This window comes from Brassica napus, unplaced genomic scaffold, assembly GCF_020379485.1.
Source record: "Brassica napus cultivar Da-Ae unplaced genomic scaffold, Da-Ae ScsIHWf_1092;HRSCAF=1556, whole genome shotgun sequence".
Lineage (NCBI taxonomy): Eukaryota > Viridiplantae > Streptophyta > Magnoliopsida > Brassicales > Brassicaceae > Brassica > Brassica napus.
This window is the reverse complement of record NW_026014517.1, coordinates 97,637-120,774: the sequence shown is the minus strand read 5'-3', so window position 1 is coordinate 120,774 and position 23,138 is coordinate 97,637. Positions and strand designations below refer to the sequence as shown.

The following is a 23,138-nucleotide window of genomic DNA, read 5'->3' as shown; positions in this document are numbered from 1 at the left end:
GGTACGCTGATCCGACCATGAACTAAGATCATACCGTCCTTGGCGATTTGATACTCAGTCAGGCCGTTCCGAGCAACCATCTTCAGGTTCTCGTCCTGATCTCGGGCCGATCGGATCCGGGCAAGCAGGTCAGCCTTATTCACTGCCTCTAAACCCCGTGGTTCGTCCGTCCTGTTCAAAGCATTTAAACGGACGAAACGTCCCGCCTCATCTGGCTCGTCCGTTCTGCTACCGGCCGCAACATCTTCTCGCTTCCGGCTCAAGGCGTCGGCCACAAGGTTAGCCTTACCCGGATAGTAAGTGATGTCTAGGTCGTAGTCGGCCACGAAATCCATCCACCTCCTCTGCCTTAAGTTCAACTCATGCTGGGTGAATATATACTTCAGACTTTTATGGTCTGTAAGTATCTGGACTATAGCCCCATATAAATATGATCGCCAAATCTTTAAGGCGAATACTACCGCAGCCATTTCAAGATCATGGGTGGGGTAGTTTCCCTCATGGTTCTACAGCTGCCTTGACCCGTAAGAAATGACCTTCCCCTGTTGAGTTAACACGCAACCGAGTCCAGTGATGGACGCATCCATGTAGACCACATAAGGTTGGTCTGCCTCCGGAAGAACCAGGATGGGTGCGCTAGTCAGCATAGCCTTAAGTGCGTAGAAACATCTCGTACACTCTTCGGACCATGTGAACTTAACGTCCTTCCCAGTCAACCGTGTCATCGGCTGAGCCAAGCTTGTGAATCCCTTCACAAACTTTCTATAGTAACCTGCCAGCCCTAGGAAGCTTCTAACTTCCGTGGCACTGCTTGGTCGGGGCCAATCCTTGATTGCCCTGATCTTCTCTGGATCCACTGAGACGCCCTGGTCAGAAACAATATGTCCGAGGAACCCAACACTCTTTTGCCAAAAACTGCACTTGCTGAGTTTAGCAAAGAGTTTGTGCTCTCGTAATCCTTCCAGCACGGCTCTCAAATGTTTCCGATGAGATTTATCGTCCTTGGAATAGATCAGGATATCATCAATGAAGATGATCACTGATTCATCCAAGAAGTCCCGGAACACACTGTTCATCATTTTCATGAATGCAGCAGGTGCATTGGTCAGACCGAACGGCATCACTACGAACTCGTAATGGCCGTACCTGGTCCTTAATGCTGTCTTCCTAATGTCGTTTGGCTCTATAGGAATCTGATGATATCCTGAGGCCAAATCGATTTTAGAAAACCACCTAGCTCCTTTCAGCAGATCCAACAGCTCGTCTATCCTGGGTAACAGGTATTTGTTCTTCACAGTTACCCTGTTCAACCCTCGATAGTCGATGCACAGACGCATGCTACCATCCTTCTATTTCACAAAGAGGACCGGTGCACCCCAAGGGGAGTTACTTGGCCGTTTTAACCCCTTGTCAAGCAATTCTTCCAATTACTTCTTTAGCTCGGCCATCTCGGCCGGAGCCATTCGATACGGACTCTTGGACGGCAGAGCTGTCCCTGGTTCCAGTTCAATCAGAAAGGGATCGGACCTATCCAGGGGGACACCCTGTAGCGCCTGAAACACATCCTGGAACTCGGACACCAACGAATCCTCGCGTGGGTCTAACAGAAAACCAGAACTGTCAGGCTCTGTAGTTGTAATTGTAACCAAGAATGACTGACAACCCTGTTCCGGCATCTGAATCGCTCGAACTGCTGAAACCACTACTTTCTCTTGAGCCTGACACAGAACTTGGTACTCTACCGGGTGAAGTCCATTCTCCAATTGCACACGACCCTTATGGCAATCGAGAGTGGCTCGATACTTTCCCAAACAATCCATACCTAAGATCACTTCTTGATTCTTTAGGTGGACACATACCAGATTCACAGGGAAGACCTTTCCCTGGATCTGCACTGGGATATTCGACATGAGACCTAGTGAGTTCAAGGCTTGCCCACTGGCCGCCCTCACTATCCCAAAATTATCACCATCATCCAGACAGAACAGACCCTTTCCTGAAAGAATATACTCAGAAATTCTTATTCCATTTTGTAAATATCATGTAATCAAGGAAGATCATACTGACTTGTAACTACCTTCCCTTTATATGTAAACGTAACATCAATGAATAAACCAAGCAAGTCAATTGACATCTTTCATGGTATCAGAGCTTAGCTCTTCTTAAAAAATTTCTTTTCTATTCTGTTTTGTTATCTACCGAGTCTCTTCTACAAGTTGTCACCATGGCAAACATTGAGAGAGCCTTCGGAGTGACGAACATCAAACACCGTATACCTTTGGTGTTGGATCTCGACGTGTTCAACTATGACGCGTGGAGAGAGCTCTTCCTCACCCACTGCTTAACCTTTGATCTTCTAGGACACGTCGATGGAACCTCCGTACCGACCGACGACGATGATCTCGCCTGGAAGAAGCGTAACGGCTTAGTCAAGCTTTGGATCTACGGTACGCTTGCCCCGCCACTCTTCAAGTCTTCTTTCAAAACTGGTGGTTCAGCAAGAGACATATGGCTCCGGAGAGAGAACCAGTTCAGAAACAACAAGGAATCTCGGGTGATCCAGCTCGACAATGATCTTCGAACCAAAGAAATTGGAGATCAATCAATCCATGAGTACTCACAGAGTCTCATATCCATTGCTGACCTGTTGGAGAATGTTAAGGCTCCTGTCAGTGACAAAATTCTCGTTATGTACATGCTCAGTGGACTTAATGAGGAGTTTGATCACATAATAAATGTGATAAAACATCAAAAGCCATTTCCGACATTTGAAGAATCTCGCAATATGCTAGAGCTGGAGGAAACACGCCTCAAAAAGCCAATCAAGGGGTCTTCTTCTCACTCCAACGCTGCTTCATCTTCATCAGCCCTCGTTGCAACGGTTCCTCACAACAAATCAGCGGACATCAACCAAAGACAGCAACACAACAACCGCGGCAATCGCAGAGGCGGTCGAGGACGGGGACGCTACAACTATAATCAATGATCCCAAAATTCAAACTGGAACATGCCGCAACAATACTGGAACAGTCCTTACAATGCATGGCAACAAGGGCCTCCTCCACCATGGGCCTCGTTCCCTCAGCGCCCGTACTCTCCGCGCCCAACACAACATGAAGCGAACATGGCAGACGCAAACTACATGCAGCCGCGTGACTTTCAGGAAGCGTTCAATACAATGACGCTAACTGAACAATCCCCCAACTGGTATATGGACTTTGGCGCTACCTCTCACCTGGATTCTTCCTCAGGTAACCTCCACTCTGTTACTAAATTGAACATCGGAAATTCAGTTGTTGTTGGAAACGGATCATCTATTCCAATAAACTCTTCTGGTAAAGCCTTTCTTTCCTCAAACACTCGCACTTTAAATCTAAACAATGTTCTTATCACTCCTGACATTGTTAAAAATCTCATATCTGTCCGTCGTTTCACTAAGGACAATTGGTGTTCGATTGAGTTTGATCCATTTGGTTTCTCTGTGAAGGACCTTCAGTCTCGGAAAACCATTCTCTGCAGTGATAGCTCAGGCGACTTTACTCTGTTCTGGCGAGTCTCAAACCGCAACAACACACTGCTCTTGTTACGAAATCTCTGACTCTATGGCACAAACGTCTAGCTCACGCAAACCCTGATTCTTTAAAATCTATCATGTCTTCTTCAGGTTTTTCATGTAATAAAGACAGCTTACAATTCTGTAATGCTTGTCAATTGGGAAAACATCTCAATTTTCCTTTTTCAAAATCAAATAATACAACTCTCATGCCTTTCAAAATTGTCCATTCCGATTTGTGGACTTCTCCTATACAAAGTTTGAGTGGATACAAATATTATGTTCTGTTTTTAGATGATTTCACTCATCATTTGTGGGTTTATCCTCTCAGGCGCAAGGGCGAGGTGTTTTCAAAATTCATACACTTCTCTGCTTTCGTCAAAACACAATTTGGGGTCACAATAAAATCCTTACAATGTGACAATGGGGGTGAGTACAACAATGGTCAGTTTCTTAAACACTTTTCTGATAATGGGATATCTTTCAGATTCTCTTGTCCACACACCTCCCAACAAAATGGGAAATCTGAAAGGATGATATGGACCGTCAACAATGCTAGTCGTGCCCTTCTTTTTTAAGCTCAACTCTCGCCATCTTATTGGGCAGAGGCTCTTCACGTTGCGGTCCACATTCTTAACATTTTACCTTCCTTTGCTATTGGCCGAAGTACACCTCACTCTCGTCTGTATGGTAAAACACCAACTTACTCTAATCTTCGTGTTTTTGGCTGTTTATGCTTCCCCAATATCAACCACTCAAACGCCCACAAACTTTCGGCTTGATCCACTCGGTGCCTCTTCCTTGGCTACCCAACAAGCCATAGGGGTTATCGTTGCTTGGACCTCAAGACAAATCGTATTATCTTATCACGACATGTGATTTTCGATGAGTCAACATTTCCAGCAGCTGAGAGGCAATCTAATCATGCGTCCCCTTACACTTTCTTGGACTGCACGGATCAGCCATCTCAACTATTCAAATCGATCCTCATCAACTCATCCATTCTTCCCGCCATGAACAACAATGTTGGTTCATCGGCACCAGCCCAAACACAAGCTACTCAGCCAAACACTGCTCCTTCCCCTGCTCCTCATACTGTCGTTCCTCAACCAACAACTCAGATGACGAACAAGAGGACAAGCAGGGATTGTAAAGCCTAAGAAGATTTTTACTCTATTCACTTCTTCGGCTTCTCGCCTTCCCACTACACATCAAAAAGCTCTTCTCGATCCAAATTGGAATCCGTCAATGACTGAAGAGTACGATGCGCAAATTAGAAATAAGACATGGAGGTTAGTACCACGACCAATGAATGCAAATATTATTAACTCTATGTGGCTGTACAAGCACAAATAGAATGCAGATGGAGTCCTTAAACGACACAAGTCGCGTCTCGTAGCAAATGGGAAAACACAAGAAGAGGGACCCATTATGACGAAAAGTTTAGTCCCGTCGTCAAACCGGCTACTATAAGATCGGTGCTTGATATTGCTCTCAATCATGGCTGGAACATACGCCAGCTCGACGTACAAAACGCTTTCCTACATGGAACAATCACCGAGGACATCTACATGCATCAGCCCCCTGGCTTTGTTGACAAGCAATTTCTGCATCATGTCTGTAAGTTGGAGAAGGCTTTGTACGGCCTTAAGCAGGCGCCACGTGCCTGGAATGCTAGGTTCAGCAAATCACTTATCAGCCTGGGCTTTGTAACAATTAAGTCAGATGCTTCCTTGTTTGTATACGCTCATAATGGTGATCTTGCATATCTATTATTGTACGTTGATGATATCATACTGACAGGCTCCAGCAACAGACTTCTCGACAAGATCACGTCAAGTCTCAAATCCGAGTTCCCCATGACAGATATGGGCCGCTTACGTTACTTCTTAGGCATCAAACTCGACTACAACAAACAAGGCATCTTCCTCTGCCAGCGACAGTATGCTACAGACATCATAGCCCGGGCAGGGATGACTGATTGCAAACCACTCTCCACCCCTGCTGATGTTAATACAAAGCTCGCAGCTGAAGCAGGGGATCGCATCGAAGACCCAACCCGATATCAATGTCTCGCGGGGGCTCTACAATACTTGACATTCACGCGTCCGGATATAGCGTATGCTGTCCAACAAGTCTGTCTCTTCATGCACGACCCTCGCTAATCTCATCTCACTGCTCTCAAACGGATAATCAGATACATTCAAGGAACCAAAGACCACGGGTTACAGATGTATCGATCCAAACAGAGAACTTTAACAGCCTATTCGGATGCTGATTGGGCTGGATGTCCGGACACTAGACGATCAACATCTGGATACGGTGTCTATCTAGGAGAGAACCTTATCTCCTGATCATCGAAACGACAGCCGACTGTCTCGTGCTCCACCGCTGAAGCAGAATACCGTGGAGTCGCAAATACTGTTGCAGAAACGTGGTGGGTAAGAAAAATTCTTCTCGAGCTTCGACAACCAATCACACGCGCAACATTGATCTTCTGTGACAATATCAGCTCCGTATATTTGTCGGCTAACCCGGTCAAACATCAAAGGACGAAACATGTTTAGCTGGAACTTCACTTTGTTCGCGAAAAGGTGGCCATTTGAGTGGTCAAAGTTCTACACGTACCATCTGAATATCAATACGCTGACATACTCACCAAGGGCCTCCCATCATCTCTCTTCAACTCTTTCCGATCCAGTTTAACCATTAAACCATTTACCGCTTCAACTGAAGGAGGGTGAACAAATATACTCAGATATTCTTATTCCATTTTGTAAATATCCTGTAATCTAGGAAGATCATACTAACTTGTAAATAACTTTCCTTTTATATGTAAACGTAACATCAATGAATAAACCAAGCAAGTCAACTGACATCTTTCATTTCCGACCAGTCCCGGACTCACAAAACTATGTGTAGCCCCTGTGTCGAAAAGCACGTGGGTTTTTACCCCACCGACCATGAGGGCTCTTATCATAGACCCTCATCAGAAACCCCTAGACCATTCTAGGTTCCAGACCAAGCATTACTACTTGAATGTAAAAAGATAAATTTAGAAATTACCAGAGATCAAATCAAAAGATCCGGAAGCTCCGTCGTCTCGTGACAGTTCATACACCCTCGGTGTTGTGGTTGGTTTGCCTTGGGACGCCTTGCCTGTGTCTCCACGGCCCTTCCCCTGACTTCCTTGCAGCTTGGGACAATCCGATTGTAAATGTCCTTGCTGGCCACAATGGAAACAAGTCATCGTGCCGCTACTACCAGACGGGTTCGGTCGAGGACAGTTTTGAACTCTATGGTCCATGTTGCCACAACGAACACAAGCCCCCTTGGCCTTCCAGCACTCACCGGGAAGGTTCCGTCCACATTTTGAACACGCAGCTCGGCCACCAGAGGTCTTCCCTCCGTCCACCTGGTCCCATTTTCTCTTTTTATCATTAGTCTTGCCCAATGGGCCAGACTGTGGCTTAGCCTTAAGCTTAGCTTCTTCAGCCAAGTTAGACTCTAACAAAGCCACCCGTTCCACCAGTTCTCCGACGGTGTTTAAAGTGCGGATCGAGCAGCGGGTCTTCAGTTCCGGCCTTAGGCCTCGGATGAACCTACAGACCTGGACTGACTCGTCCTCCAGCTCTCTTCCAACAAACCGTCTGAGTCAGTAGAACTCTTCTTTGTACTCCCGTACGGTCCTGCGGCCTTGCACCAAATCTAGAAACTTAGCTTCCAGACGGTCCCTAAACTTGTGAGACTTCCATTGGTGCGCTTGTCCACTACAAGCCACCAATTATGCGCGTCCCCTTCCAGGAAGTGAACCGCAATGTCTCGCCTGTAATCCTCTTGACAGTGAGTTGATTGAAAGTTTTGGACCAGCCTACTCCTCCACTCATCTCCCACAACAGGGTCGATGCTACCTTAGAATTGCTTCGTACCCAATCTGGATAGATGTTGAAGCAAACTCAGATAGTCAACCTTCTTTTCCAACCTTTCCGGTGGATCGATCTCGATCACCTCAACCGTGTCCCCAGCTGGACCCGTAGCAATAGGTGTAGCCGTAGCTACAGGTGTAGCTTGACCAACTTATGAATTCACTAGTGGAGTTAACAGCTGAGTCATAGCCGCCACCTGGTTACCCATTACTTTCATGGCCTCTAACAAGTCCTCTCAGGACAGTGCTGCGGGAACGTTGGCCGTTCCCTCGTCCCTTTGCTCACGCTGGTCACCATCACGGTTAGCGTTGAGGATTCTACTTCCTCGTCACTTTCCTGATGTTGCTGACCTTCTGGTTGCGTTCCTGTAAGATTGGCCTGATCAGTAGGCAATACATCTCCGGTGTTAGTCGCGGCCGGAACGGTTGGTAACCCGGACAGATTAGTTCTGTCCGCGGCCGCTTGACTAGACTGACCGGCCGTCCTCTTACTCTTTTGGGTCTTTCCCGATTTGCTTCTCCCAGCCTAAGGATTCAGACATTGTTAGTACAACATATACATAACATAACCAAGACAATTAATCCCTAGACCTAACCATCAAACCTCACCGTGAGACTGAATCAGCTGGCTGTGTATGTGTGGACTACATAACCCAACTATCCTAGAACCAAGCATGCTCTGATACCAACTTGTAACGCCCGAATCCGGCCTCTCGACGAAACTGGACCCGTTTGCTACTTAATCAATTTCTTTGCTTGTTTGATTCATTTTAAGTATTTCCTTTACTAAGTCATGTTCGAATCTGAGGTTCCAAAACAATTGAACAGATAGCACAGCGGAATATAAATGTGTATAAAATGGATTACATAGAAACATGAGATCCAATACACAACTTCTTACTCGTTTCATAGACAATCACTAGTTCATCCCTAGCATCATCTAACCACACGTTACACAGCCTCTCACTGACCGAGCCTTCACGGCTCCTTGGCTTGACCAGAACCATCCTTAGTTCCTGAAACCACAACCAGATAAGCATTAATCATAACCGAGAATAGAACTGGTCGATTCTACAATGCTTGGCTTGGTTCCTAGAACACATATAAACCTCGGACAATATACTTATAAAAAGATATGAACCTGCCTACCAAATCCTAAGTTATTCAACCAACCACCCCTTGACTTAGAATCAGATACACAGTCCAGAATATATAAACAGAACACACGAACAGTCCAGATCGTCCTGAAGACCAATCCGTCCATCCAGATATAATCTAGGTGCGACCGGCCTAGTTGAAGTCTGGCTCAATGACCCAACGGACTTCCTTACCTGATCCTGTCACGCCCCCAATCCTGGATAGGATTGTCGGGAAAGCCATGGTTCGAGGAAACGAACCAGCCGGTCTTAGGACCTTAAGGAAGGCCTTCCATGGCCAAGTTAAAAGGTTAAGGACGTCAGGATGCTGAGACTCAACCTTATAAAAGAGAGAAGTCAGCTAGTATGAGTAAGACGATAGCTGGACGAAGTGAACGGGTTGCTCGACTAGCTCAACGAAGCTAGGTTAAGCTCACTCCAGCTCGGCCACTACTAGGTCAGCTCCACTAGCTGGGCTACTAGCTCAATCAGCTGAGGGAGCTGGGAGTCAGCTCATCTCAGCTTGACGGACTGTTTGGGTTTCGGGACAATGGTCCGGGTCCGGGTGAGTGGCGGGCCATGACGTCCAGCCATGTGGTCCATGAGTCGTTGGGCTCTTGTGGGCATGCCGTGGGCTTGAGTACCAAGTATGGGCTTGGGTTGGACGTGCCTAGAAGGTCTGGAGCCTTCTATATCTGAACAGGTACGATCTGGACCGTTGATTGTAATCGATGGCCAGGATCTGTCTCAGAAGGATGCTTCGAAGGGATGTGACTCTTCGCACATGACCTTTGGTTGCCTATCTAAAGGATGCACGACCAGAGATCAAGGCATCAATCAGTTTCGTGAGAAACCAAAGGCAGAGGCCAAATAGAAAGGGAGAGAGAGAGATCGGCCGGAAAAGGGTCGGTTGTGGTGGTTTAGTACCTCCGGCAAGGAGAACAGTTTAGGAGAGAGTAGACCGTGTGGTTATGAATACCCAGGGTATAGAGAAACGTCTGGAGAAGGACTCCAAAGCCGTCGTTCAATCCAATAGGGTCAGTGGGGTAACCACAGACTCATTGGTTAAGACCATCGGGCAGTCCGAACCGGTCTAGCCATGGGCGTTTGGATTGTTTCCCATTCTTCTTATTCTTTTCATCTAATTCTTATTCTACTCCTTGTGGATATGTTAGGATTGGTTATAACCGTGGTTCTGGTTGAGTAATGCGGTCGCGGTCCATAACCGTCGAGTTAGGCGCGCGCATGGTCTATACCGGCCTCAGGTGATCCGATTGGATAGTGGCGGTTCTGTTCTGTTCTGAACGGTTGCAACCCTTCCCTGAACAGTCACAATGGTTCATGACTTGTGTAGGTTAAGGCGTGGTCCTTTGGCCATAGGCCGGACACACGCACAGACCAGACAGTCCATACGGACGGTTAGGTCGAACGGTTGGAACATCTGAATGGGTGCGAGTTGCCAAGGGTCATGAGTTGCCAAGAGGCACGTGTGTCCAAAGGGTACTAGTTCCCAAAGGGTGTGAGTTACAAACGGTGCCAATGGTTCAAGGCTTAGGCCAAACCAAGTGGACAGTTCGCGGCTGCATAGTCGAACGGACGGACGGTTAGTTTAACCGGAGTGTTGCGTAGCAAGGTCTGATCGGTTGCAAGGCAATCCGGTTTGGGCTTGGGCCTTACTCTGTGGTATGGATCCTGGCTTTGGGTTGGATCAGGTAAGAAAGTCCGTGAGCCTTTGGGCCGGAGTTATAACTGGCCGATCGCTCCTAGATCTCAACCAGACGGTTAGACGGGACTATGGACGATCTAGCTATGGTTGGATGGTTCTAGCCGCAAAGGCTAAGTAGGATATCTTACAATCAACCTCGGGTTGGTGAGTAGGATAGGCGCCATATGCCTTATGTAGGGCATAGATCCACATGATGGCAATGGAAGGCCGGTTATATCAGTACATGCTAAGTGGACGATGGCGTATAAAGTCTAGTGGTCGGATCATGTTTCATAACGATGGTTCGATGGCCGAACACTAGTATGGATAGTCACGTTGCTGGAGTAAGAGTATTGATGTGATGATTCTAGATATCAACCTTGGTGTTGATAGCTTCGAGATTGACTGAGAGTCATGACGAAATGGTGGCTAGTACTATGTGTCGTAGACCATAGATACTGAGCCCAAGTGTGATTGTTCAAAGAAGGCCGTGTAAGATCTGATCATTGTTGAGTATGGACGACCTGACCTCTGAATGATGGTTCAAGGTGTCGGTCCTAACCTGATTAATGAATGCATCGGTTGGTATGAACAAATCATATCTGTTGTATGGGTTAAGTCCCAAGGCCGATCAGACCATATGATGACTCATCAGTTCCAAGTCATGTGAGGATGGTTGGTTGATTGAATTAGGATCTAATGAGCTTTGTCAGTCCAGAATATGGAATTGGTACTATTGCCTATAAGGCAAAAGGATTTCGGCTTGTGCATGAGCCAAGAAAGGCCAGATGTATATCCTTTTCCTTTCAGAGACTTCTCAAAGGTTACTTATGTCTGTGTGGATGGTTGGTTGAATGACTAAGTACCTAGGGGAGTTGTTTGATGCAGGAGTCAAGATAAGGACCATAAGTAAGATCATTGATTGATCATGGTCCAGCTGTCAAGTAAGAGCAATTTGAGTCAATGGAGGACCGATGACCTAATAAGCTCCAAAAATGTGGCAAAGGTATGATCTAGCATTTACTTATGTAGATCTAGATAGAATGGTTTAGGGAATGGAACCTCAGAATCGTATGGCTTGGTTTGGGTTTAGGATTGACCTTTAAGCTAATTGGTAGTTGAGTAAACTGACCAAGGCTAAGGTGATTCGACCAGAAAAGTGTTAGATTGGTTTTAGACCAATGGTTAACTGATAATAATTCGATGTGTATCTGTTGAAAGGATCTAGGCTATTAATGATTAGGGAAGTCTTTAGCTAAAGTCTAAGTTAGCCCTCGCCTTTAGGCGATATTATAAATAAAGGGCAAAAATTAAGAGGTTTGGCCTGGAAGTGGACCGAGCGACGTGAGGCATCGACCGCTGCCTAGGCGGCCGGGATCGGGTCTTACAGATCCGGCCTTGGGCCTTAATCCAACGGCCGAGTAAGCCTCACGCCCAATCCGGTTAGGCCAAACGGCCGATCAGACCTTGCAACTCTTACCCTGGCTTAGACGAACCGTGTACTTGTCCCAACGGACAGGACATGGTCTGATCCCTTAAGGAACGGACACAACCTGTCTCAACAGGCACAGTTTGGAACATGCACCCCTTCGGTCCTTGGTACCTCTTGGTCCTCGTACCTCTTGATGTTCGTAACCCTTGGTTACTTACATCCTTTGGCAACTCACAACCTTTGGAACTCGTTACCTTTGGTAACTCACAACCCTTGGTAACTCGTGACCTTTGGCCACTCGTGCCTCTTGGGACATGACCAATCGTTTAGCCCAACCGCCCAGTCTATGGTGCGATTCGAACCGACCGTCTAACCAACCAGCGTCTAGGTTAGCGGTTTGGTTATGACTGGCCAAGTCTAGGGACCTTTCCCTTGGACTGAACCAACACAACCCTTCGTGTATAATCAGAAAGAAGAGAAAGGACGGGATAGAAACAAGAAGAGGAGAAGCGGTTAGGTCTAATGAACCGACCAGAGCCGCGGTGCAATCACAAGGACCGTCTGTTCAGTCTGATCTGGCCATAGCCCACCATGTACCTTCTGAACCGTGTCAGGGTTCTCCATGTTCTTCTCCTGCTCTCGATCTCCCATACTTGTTCTCTCTCTCTATGATTTCTCTGAGTATTTTTACTCTGGATTGGATGAATGAAATCGACAGAGAGGACCCCATATTTATAGAAAACGAGGGGGTATGTGTTTCCCCACGAACAGGCATGACTGGCCAGCGGATGGGCACAATCGGCCAAGGGTTACACCCTCTCGGCCGCATGCGTCCCTTCGCCAATCCCACATGGGTTTGGGTCGGACAGAGGCCCAAGGCCTTACCCAATCCCTCTGGACTTAGCCCATGGCCTTGTCCCAAGCCTCAACAGTCCATGGCTCATGGCCGGGCCCCCATGGCCCGCCACCGGCCCGGACCCGGACCATCGGACCGAAACCCAAACAGTCCGTCAAGCTGAGATGAGCCGACTCCCAGCTGCCTCAGCTGAGTGAGCAAGTAGTTCAGCTAATGGAGCTGACTTAGTAGTGGCCGAGCTGGAGTGAGCTTAACCTAACTCCGTTGAGCTGGTCGGGCTACATATTCCAATTTTCCAGCTACCGTCTTACTCGTCCTAGCTGACTCTCGACTTGTGTAAGGTTAAGTCTAAGTTTCCTTACTTCCTTAACCTTATTATCTGGCCATGGAACGCTTGTCTTGATGTCCTAAGACTTACTAGTACGTTTCCTCGAACCATGGCTGTCCCAATGATCCTATTCAGGATCCGGGATGTTACACGGACAGCCACAGACGTCCAGTGTGTGCTGGCAGACACCCACGGACATCCTGTGTGTACTGAACAAACAGCCTACGTGGGCCAAAATCACCCAAACAGTCCACGGGAAGGGCTAGCGTGCTGAGTCCAAGGACCAGCGTGCTAATATGTGTACTGATGGACAGCCACGGACGTTCTGTGTGTGCTGACGGACACACACGGACAGCCACAGACGTCCTGTATGTGCTGACGGACACACACGGACGTCCTGTGTGTACTGACAAGACACCCCACGTGGGCCAAAATCATCCCAGACAGCCAAAATCACCCGAGAAGCCAAAAAATCAAAAATAAATATTTTTGAAGAAAGTTTTCTGAAAGGAAACATCAAAAATATGTCAACAAAGAGTTTAGGAGGTCAAGTGTTTATCAAAAGTTGCTGTAGACATCCGTTTAGACCACGAAACCCCGAACTTTGTAGCATGCAAAAGACATGGTTAGAAGCAAAAGAAAATCATGAAAATTTACCAGAAAATAGCTTTAACCATTTCTTATGAAGCATGCAAAAAATCAGATTCAAATTAGAAGTAGTTTTTTTTTTTACATTAAAAATACTCCCGGAACACAACCAATGTCTACTGGTGACAGACTGAAAAAAGTGTTTTGTCTATATAAGGGGTAGGCACTCTTCTAAGCCTACCCTCAGTACCCGAAGGGGTATGTAGTGTTGGACTGCTCGGTCCAACACTATCGATGGCTGGGTTGAGGTCGATGGCAGGATTATCTCCGGTGAATTTTCCGGTATCTTTTCCGGCAAATTTTCCGGCGGACCGTTTTGCCCCTAACTTCAAATTTTTGCGCTTGTGTGGTCTTGGCCTGGTTTCATCCGTCTTCCAGTTGCTCTTTTGATTACATCTCAAGAGTGGTAGGAAAGATTGATATTAGTGGGGCAAATAAACATTCAGCGTATGAGTGGTGATTGGATAGCTAGTGTTTGTAGGCTCTGTGCTCGTGCACCCAAGTACAGACCAACTATCCTCCTCAGTTTCTTCACTTGCATAGTTTTATGTTTGTTGAACTGATCCGGGGCCTGTGTAGCGTACCTATCTGGAAGGAATTGTTAAGCTTTGCTTAAAATGTGGTTTGCGGCATCTCCTTTAGTGGGGAAGTCGTGAACACATAAGCCGGCACTTGTGATCCTTGTGTCTTTGCATAATTTATGCATTATTCGCAAAGGTGAATAAGCTGTTTGCTGAGATCTCGGTTGCTGAAATATTATGGCGGTGACTCGAAGAAATTCTGTCCCGCTAAGCACGTTTGTCTACGGACAAAAGATGACGGTCAAGTCTGCGTCTGTTCCCACTTTCCATGTGTTTGGGGGAATATGACGTGGTCTTGCCCTGATTTATGAATGCTACCTGGTTGATCCTGCTAGTAGTCATATGCTTGTCTCAAAGATTAAGCCATGCATGTGTAAGTATGAACGAATTCAGAATGTGAAACTGCGAATGGCTCATTAAATCAGTTATAGTTTGTTTGATGGTAACTACTACTCGGATAACCGTAGTAATTTTAGAGCTAATACGTGCAACAAACCCTGACTTCTGGAAGGGATGCAATTATTAGATAAAAGGTCGACGCGGGCTCTGCCCGTTGCTCTGATGATTCATGATAACTCGACGGATCGCATGGCCTTAGTGCTTGTGACGCATCATTCAAATTTGTGCCCTATCAACTTTCGATGGTAGGATAGTGGCCTACCATGGTGGTAACGGGTGACGGAGAATTAGGGTTCGATTCCGGTGAGGGAGCCTGAGAAACGGCTACCACATCCAAGGAAGGCAACAGGCACGCAAATTACCCAATCCTGACACGGGGAGGTAGTGACAATAAATAACAATACCGGGCTCATTGAGTTTGGTAATTGGAATGAGTACGATCTAAATCCCTTAATGAGGATCCATTGGAGGGAAAGTCTGGTGCCAGCAGCCGCGGTAATTCCAGCTCCAATAGCGTATATTTAAGCTGTTGCAGTTAAAAAGCTCGTAGTTGAACCTTGGGATGGGTCACCCGGTCCGCCTTTTGTGAGCACCGGTCGGCTTGTCTTTTATTTCTGCGATATGCTCCTGGCCTTAACTGGCCGGGTCGTGCCTCCGGTGCTGTTACATTGAAGAAATTAGAGTGCTCAAAGCAAGCCTACGCTCTGTATACATTAGCATGGGATAACATCATAGGATTTCGATCCTATTGTGTTGGCCTTCGGGATCGGAATAATGATTAACAGAGACAGTCGGTGTGACACCCCTGATCGTAGATAACCGGAAATGACACGGTCAATGTTCCTTGATGGTCGATCCAAAGTTCTCAGAATACCTCCGATCGCCTTAGACCAACAACCAAAGAACACCAACACTCCTATCGAATATCACTCTAGGCTTTTCAACCCGAAAAAGAAATATCCGATAGTTAGTTCGTCCGGACAAGGACTAATATCATATGGAACCCATACTTTAAAAACAATCTTTATATATATCATTTAAAAGCATCTTACAAAATTTGTTATAAATTAACCTCGAGGTTTTCGGTCTACAAATCTTTTACATAAGATATATCAAAATGACTTTGCAAGGATAATAAAACTACCGCTGGCTAATGACGTTCCTTCCCGTCCTAGAGTAAGGTCTCCTGTCTACTGGTTACCTGCATCACAAATGAGTCATGAGTAACTAATTTACTCAGTGAGCCTAGTCCCGCACCCCAACATATATTAATAATATCTCAAGCAATCAACTCCATTTGTATGCACTGTAAATATATTCCATATCTGGATATTTATATATATGGACTATCCTTCCATCATTGTGAATCTAATCGTATACCTCACTTCCTATTCCCGTCTCTCATATCATTCATATAATCATATATATATATATATACCAGACCCGAGAAACCACAAAGGCTAAACGAGTCTAGCGAGTTAGCATCACCATCATCGCCATCAGATATTCAAAGATCGAACATCTAACGCTGCATGCAGTTACACGGCCTCCAGGGTGCGACCCCATCATCGTGTCTTCGTGACCTTGTTCCATATCGCAGGACCAATTCACGGTAATCATCATTCATACGGGAATATTTTGGAAGACAGGTTTATAATAAGACTTCACATGATTAATACTTCCATACTTAATTATATTTAATACTATACACATGTATTAGTACTTGAGAACAAGTACTAAGGTTTGGAATAAACCTCTATGATCATTCATAAATATTTAATAAGTGTTTACACTAAGTAAACACCTTACCAATTCAATATTGATCAAGAGACAAAGCCTATCAATCATCTACAATCAGTACGTTCAATCAAGAAATATTTATTCACTACTCATCACTCATCTATCTAGACTCACCTTTGATTTGATGAGATTGGCTAGGAATCACTAGACTCGAACTCAAGCAAATCACATTCCACTTCTTCTTCACTTCCAGATTCAGAATAAACACAAGTCATGATCGAGCTGACCATTCCAATCTCCTCTGGTAACTGAACAAAACAAAGTTGTTGGAACTTAAGGTTCATCATTCCGGTTCAAGAAGAAACTCATCTCAGCTCATAACGTTTCAGTTTACTTCCGCTAATATCAGTTTGGTACAAGACAAGTTCAGCTCTTGTCCTAAAAATTCAGTTAAACTCAGACTATATCAGTACATGACAAGTTCAGACCATAGACAGCTAAGCTCAGATCAGTTGAGGACAAGATCAAATCAGTTCGGTTTAATTCAGACAATTCACATAAGTTCAGCTACTGGTTCTATGATACAAATTCAATCATACACAAACCAAGAGTGAACCATATATGAATTTAGACAACTGTTCCTGATAGGTTTATCAAGACACAGCACTTGGTTATCATCAAACAGAACTGAAACAGGAGACTGAAGCTTAACAAAAACTGATCTCATCAAACCCATAAGCTCTTACCGATTCAAATCAACAATCTTCTGAATTCAGATGGTACACAACTTATCATTGAAGCCACTCCTAACCTGATCAGTGCCATATCAAGCCAAGGTCGGATTCATTCAGACAAAGCCTCAAGCGTTTCCAAACCAACAGAACTTCTCACTGAAAACTGATCAAAATACATCTTACCGATCAAAACCAAAGGCTGAAGAACATGGGTGATTCTCAACTTCAGGACACCAAATCTCCAACTCTTTACCACATGAATACTCACTGATTAAAGTCACAAGATGGTGAGAAAGGGTCAGCCATGCTCACTCCTCTTCTCTTATTTTTTTCAGAATTTTTCATGTATTTTCCTCACAGATTTTTCTCTCTTTCTTTCTCTCTTTCTCTCTGAATTTTTCTTTCTTGTTTCTGAGATGAATGAGCTCGACCAGGAAGAGGACAAGGTAATAAATGACAGGGGAAACAGCAGGAGAAGAGTCAGCAAGAAGGGACAAAAGTTTCAGATCAGTATGAGACATGTGGTGAGCTGAATCACACTTTCCTTTCCATGAAGTAATGTCATTTCCTTTCCATGAAGAAACTTCAAGCAGGTGTGCAACTCACATGACTTTAATGTAGCAAGCAAGCTGGAAGGTGCAAGTCACATGTTCAGGTCAGGAAGAAAGCAATCAGCCAGGCAGCACATGACATGCACATGACTCGCAAGCAGCTGAAAGTATTCAAGACCAGTTTTCGATAAAATGTTTCCATCCATCGGTTCTCGTACAGCTTAGATAAAACTCGACCATAATAATTAACACTTGGTAAGAACTATTAAGAGTATGTACTTTGGCCTCGAGACAATCCCATCAAGAATAATTCACGGGGTCGATTTTTATTTTTAATTCTTGTCGAACCAACCCCAAACTGGTCGAGCAGGATTTTTCTCGACCAAAATTCTATCTGCTCGTGAGGATTATTACAGTCGGGGGCATTCGTATTTCATAGTCAGAGGTGAAATTCTTGGATTTGTGATAGACAAACAACTGCGAAATAATTTGCCAATGATGTTTTCATTAATCAAGAACGAAAGTTGGGGGCTCGAGGACGATCAGATACCGTCCTAGTCTCAACCATAAACGATGCTGGCCAGGGATCAGCGGATGTTGCTTTTAGGACTCCGCTGGCACCTTATGAGAAATCAAATTTTTTGGGTTCCGGGGGGAGTATGGTCGCAAGGCTGACACTTAAAGGAATTGACGGAAGGGCACCACCAGGAGTGGAGCCTGCGGCTTAGTTTGACTCAACACGGGGAAACTTACCAGGTCCAGACATAGTAAGGATTGACAGACTGAGAGCTCTTTCTTGATTCAATGGGTGGTGGTGAATGGCCGTTCTTAGTTGGTGGAGCGATTTGTCTGGTTAATTCCGTTAACGAACGAGACCTCAGCCTGCTAACTAGCTACGTGGAGGCATCCCTTCACGGCCGGCTTCTTAGAGGGACTATGGCCGTTTATACCAAGGAAGTTTGAGGCAATAACAGGTCTGTGTTGCCATTAGATGTTCTGGGCCGCACGCATGCTACACTGATGTATTCAATGAGTTCACACCTTGCCCAACAGGCCCGAGTAATCTTTGAAATTTCATCGTGATGGGGATAAATCATTGCAATTGTTGGTCTTCAACAAGGAATTCCTAGTAAGCGCGAGTCATCAGCTCGGGTTGACTATGTCCTTGCCCTTTGTACACACCGCCCATCGCTTCTACCGATTGAATGATCCGGTGAAGTGTTCGGATCGCGGCGACGTGGGTGGTTTGCCGTCTGCGACGTCGCTAGAAGTCCACTAAACCTTATTATTTAAAGGAAGGAGAAGTCTTAACAAGGTTTCCGTAGGTGAACCTGCGGAAGGATTATTGTCGTATCTTGGAAACAGAACGACCTGAGAATGATGAAACATCACTCTCGGTAGGCCGGTTTCTTACTGTGTCTGCCGATTCCATGGTTATGCATTCATCCATGCCCAAGACTTCAGTTTTTGTTGGATCGTACGCATAGCTTCCGGATATCACCAAACCCCGGCACAATAAGTGTCAAGGAAAATGCAACTAAACAGCCTGCTTTCGCCAACCCGGAGACAGTGTTTGTTCGGAAGCAGTGCTGCAATGTAAAGTCTAGAACGATTCTCGGCAATGGATATCTCGGCTCTCGCATCGATGAAGAATGTAGCAAAATACGATACTTGGTGTGAATTGCAGAATCCCGTGAACCACGAGTCTTTGAACGCAAGTTGCACCCCAAGCCTTCTGGCCAAGGGCACGTCTGCCTGGGTGTCACAAATCGTCGTCCCTCCATCCTCTCGAGGATATGGGACGGAAGCTGATCTCCTGTGTGTTACCGCACGCGGTTGGCCAAAATCCGAGCTAAGGATGCCAGGAGCGTCTTGACATGCGGTGGTGAATTTAATTCTCGTCATATAGTCAGACGTTCCGGTCCAAAAGCTCTTGATGACCCAGGTCAGGTGGAATCACCCGCTGAGTTTAAGCATATCAATAAGCGGAGGAAAAGAAACTAACAAGGATTCCCTTAGTAACGGCGAGCGAACCGGGAAGAGCCCAGCTTGAAAATCAGACTTCTTCAACGTTTGAATTGTTGTATGGAGAAGCGTCCTCAGCGACGGACTGGGCCCAAATTCCCTGGAAAGGGGCGCCAGAGAGAGTGAGAGCTCCGTCGTGCCCGGACCCTATCGCACCACGAGGCGCTGTCTACGAGTCAGGTTGTTTGGGAATGCAGCCCCAATCAGGCGGTAAATTCCGTCCAAGGCTAAATATGGACGACAGACCGATAGCGTACAAGTACCGCGAGGTAAAGATGAAAGGGACTTTGAAAAGAGAGTCAAAGAGTGCTTGAAATTGTTGGGAGGGAAGCGGATGGGGGCCGGCGATTCGTAACGTTCAGATGCGGAATGTAGCAATCCGGTCCGCCGATCACTTCGGGCCGTGGACCGACGCGGATTAAGGTGGTGACCTAAGCCCGGGATTTTGTTACGTTCGCAGAGACGTCGCTGTCTTAATCGTGGTCTGCAGCACGCGACTCACGGCGTGCCTTGGCATCTGCGTGTTCAGGGCGTCGGCCTGTGGGCTCCACATTCGACCCATCTTGAAACACGGACCAAGGACTCTGACATGTGTGAGAGTCAACGGGTGAGTAAACCCGTAAGGTGCAATGTTGTAGGCACAGGGAGGGGGGGTAACCCACGAATTGATAAAAATGGTGGAACCAAGGTTTAAACCTGAAAACAAAGAGAACCGATTTTTATGAGTTTAGAGTTTTTATGATTCAAACAGAAACAAATATGAAAACAAATATGATGATGATGATAATGATAATGAAACAAGATAAATAAACAAAGGATAGGATGGAATCAAGCTGCTGGATGTGTATCACTCTCAGCTTGATTAGAAGATGAACTGAAGTGGATTTGCGGAGGAAGGTTTGATTGAATCTCTCAATCTGATGGAATGATGGATCGAAGTGATTGACTCTCTCAATCTGTGTACTGAGCTTGTTTGATTTGCACAAACAAACTAGACTCACGAAATCAATAAGACAACAAAGAATCTCTCTTTGAATCCTAAAGACCGATATTTTATACAAAGAACAACTTTGATAAAACTGAATAAACTTTTTATTAACTTGGTGATTAAAGGTGCTCTTTACAATGGACGTCTAGGAGCTTATATAAGGCTCAGAGACAAAGGTCCTAACGTTCTAAAACAAATAGAAAAGGAAACAAATCAAGAAAAGTAACAAAATCGGAAACTAGCCGTTGGAGCCTTTTATGGGATTTTGGCTCCAAGTGAGAAACTTGATTCTTCTTGAACCTGGACGGTTTTAATGGATAAGAGAGCTTCCTTGGGACCTTCCTGGGTGCTGGATAGGTTCTGATCTCGTGTCTGATTTGAAGAGAAAAGAGCTGTTGGACATTAATGTCGGTTTGCTCCAAATATGGCAAGTTTGAGTAAATGAGGATCCTCCTGATCCAGTGGTTGCTGGTGCATGGTATGAACTTGCAGAACTCCTCTTGGACTCCTAGAATATCTTCTGATTGGTTGAAATGATCTCCTGGTCGCCAATGTCTGGTTTGAAGCTGGTTAAACCGGTTAGCTTCCAATTGAGGCAAGTGTAGAACTGGTTTGACCGGTTTTGGAGATTGGATCATAACTTCATAATTCCGTGGCCATTTCTCCTGATATTGGGCTTTATGGAAAGCTGAGAGACTCCTCTTGACTCCAATGATGGGATTTGCTTCAGGCCGCTCCTTCCTTGGGCTGGAATCTCCTTCTAAAGTCGGGTACTCGCAGATGGACGGGCTGGGAAACTTCTGAGTTGTAAAATTCATAACTTCTTGCTCCGTGAATATTTTGGCTCGATTCCAATTGGGCTGGACTCCTTCTTGAGTATAAAATCCAATAAAATTGGTTTCATGTTGAAAGTCCTTCTGGTTGTAGAGATATACGCCTTGGACTGAACCTCGGTCGCTGGTACCTCCTAGATGGCCGGTTTGGACGGTTTGGTGAGACTCTGGTTGAACCATGGATTTCGTGACCACAACATCCCCTCCCTCTTGACAAGGTTTCGACCTCGAAACTATATAACCTGCATCAAGATAGAGCAAGTCAGATTTCATTCTCTTTTGAGAGTTTAGAACCTTACCTTGGTATAATTTCGGTTTGGTGATGCATGGTGCATCTGGTGGCTCTTCTTTGAGAAGATGTGAAAGGATCACGCCTCTGCTATGGTCATGGCCATTACATCTCTTCTGGAGTGGATGGTCCTTTAAAGTTTGGGTGGCCACGTTTCTGATCTTCCTTGGAGTTGATTCTCCTAGCAACATAAGATTATCCGGTGGGATTTCTTTGAAGCTTTCTTCTTGGCAACCTGAAATAATCTCAACACTCTGGACAAAAAGCAAGTGCATTATATCTGTCATGGAAATATTAAGAACATGCTGATCTAAAATGAATCTTACCATAGGTTTTGGAACTTGAACAATAGATTGTTCAGATTTCGGTTTCCACTTGGGAGTGAATTCATGGCTGAGCTTATGGTCTGGTTCTTTCTTTGGGACTTCAATAAGCTTATAGCTTTCATTTATTCTCCCTGCACCAAGAACACACACGTCAGTACTAGTATCCAAAGTTGGTGTTAGACACTTACCTTGGTGGGATACTTTTAGGATCGGTTTTGCTTCTTTAAACAACATGGACTGCATTGTGTCTTGAACCATCTTATGGTCCATCACAGGTGTGGCGCCTGGTGGCTCCTCTCCTTTGAATTCATGCTCCTTAGTTCCTGTTACATCACCCTTTGACAAAGACAAGTGCATCATACAAGAATTTTGAGCTAATAAATCAGATTGAATAAAACTATCACTCTTCATAGATAAATCAGTTTTCTTTTCTAGTGATGCTTCTATCAATGCTTGTTTACTTGGACAAACTACAGCAAAGTGTCCTCTTTTATGACATCTATAACATGTCTGATCTTTTAAATTTTCAGAGTTAGAAGACTTACCTAGGCTTGTTGGCTCTTCTTTATTTGTATTTAAAATCTCCTTGTCTCTTGGACTTAAATCATGGACAACTTTTGATCTCAACAAGGATGTTGAGTTCGTCTCTTTCTGGACCTCAGGACCTGTCTTAACATTCTTGGACAAAGACAAGTGACTCATACAAGTGGTAGATGATTCATTAACTGATTTATCAAGTATAGGACTTACCTTAGCCTTTACTTGGACAATAACAGGTTCTGGCTTTTCTTTGGAAACATGAGTTAGATACCTCCTTGGGTATATCTTTCGGATCTTAGAACTTGTGAGTTCTGGTGAAAATTCATCCCTCATGACTTCCTTAAGATCTCTCCACGTTTTGATAGCTGGCTCCTTGTAAAACCATCTATCATCTTCTTCTTGTACCCACCATTTAAAGGCATTACCTCTTAGTTGATCAATGGCATAAGATAGTCTCTCTTCTTTCAGAATGTTGTTGTAGTGAAACCATTCATCAAGGTTCCTCTCCCAAAATAGGTAGCTTCTTCCTCCTGAAAATGTAAAGAGTTC

General features: G+C 45.3%; 1 protein-coding gene and 1 non-coding gene across 2 annotated transcripts; both read left to right on the top strand.

The window, feature by feature from the left end:
• The first annotated feature begins 2,224 nt into the window (after window positions 1–2,224).
• LOC106428355 lies at window positions 2,225–2,986 on the top strand. Its single transcript, XM_013869099.1, has one exon. The coding sequence runs from the start codon at window positions 2,225–2,227 to the stop codon at window positions 2,984–2,986; it is 762 nt and encodes a 253-aa protein (XP_013724553.1).
• A 16,212-nt stretch (window positions 2,987–19,198) lies between these two features.
• LOC125595850 lies at window positions 19,199–19,353 on the top strand. The gene has a single exon (XR_007330663.1). It is a non-coding gene; the product is annotated as a 5.8S ribosomal RNA (ribosomal RNA).
• The last annotated feature ends 3,785 nt before the right edge of the window (window positions 19,354–23,138 follow it).

What these genes read in the sequence shown, in the direction of transcription:
- LOC106428355 (XM_013869099.1), top strand. Translation starts at nt 2,225, where the DNA reads ATGGCAAACATTGAGAGAGCCTTCGGAGTGACGAACATCAAACACCGT.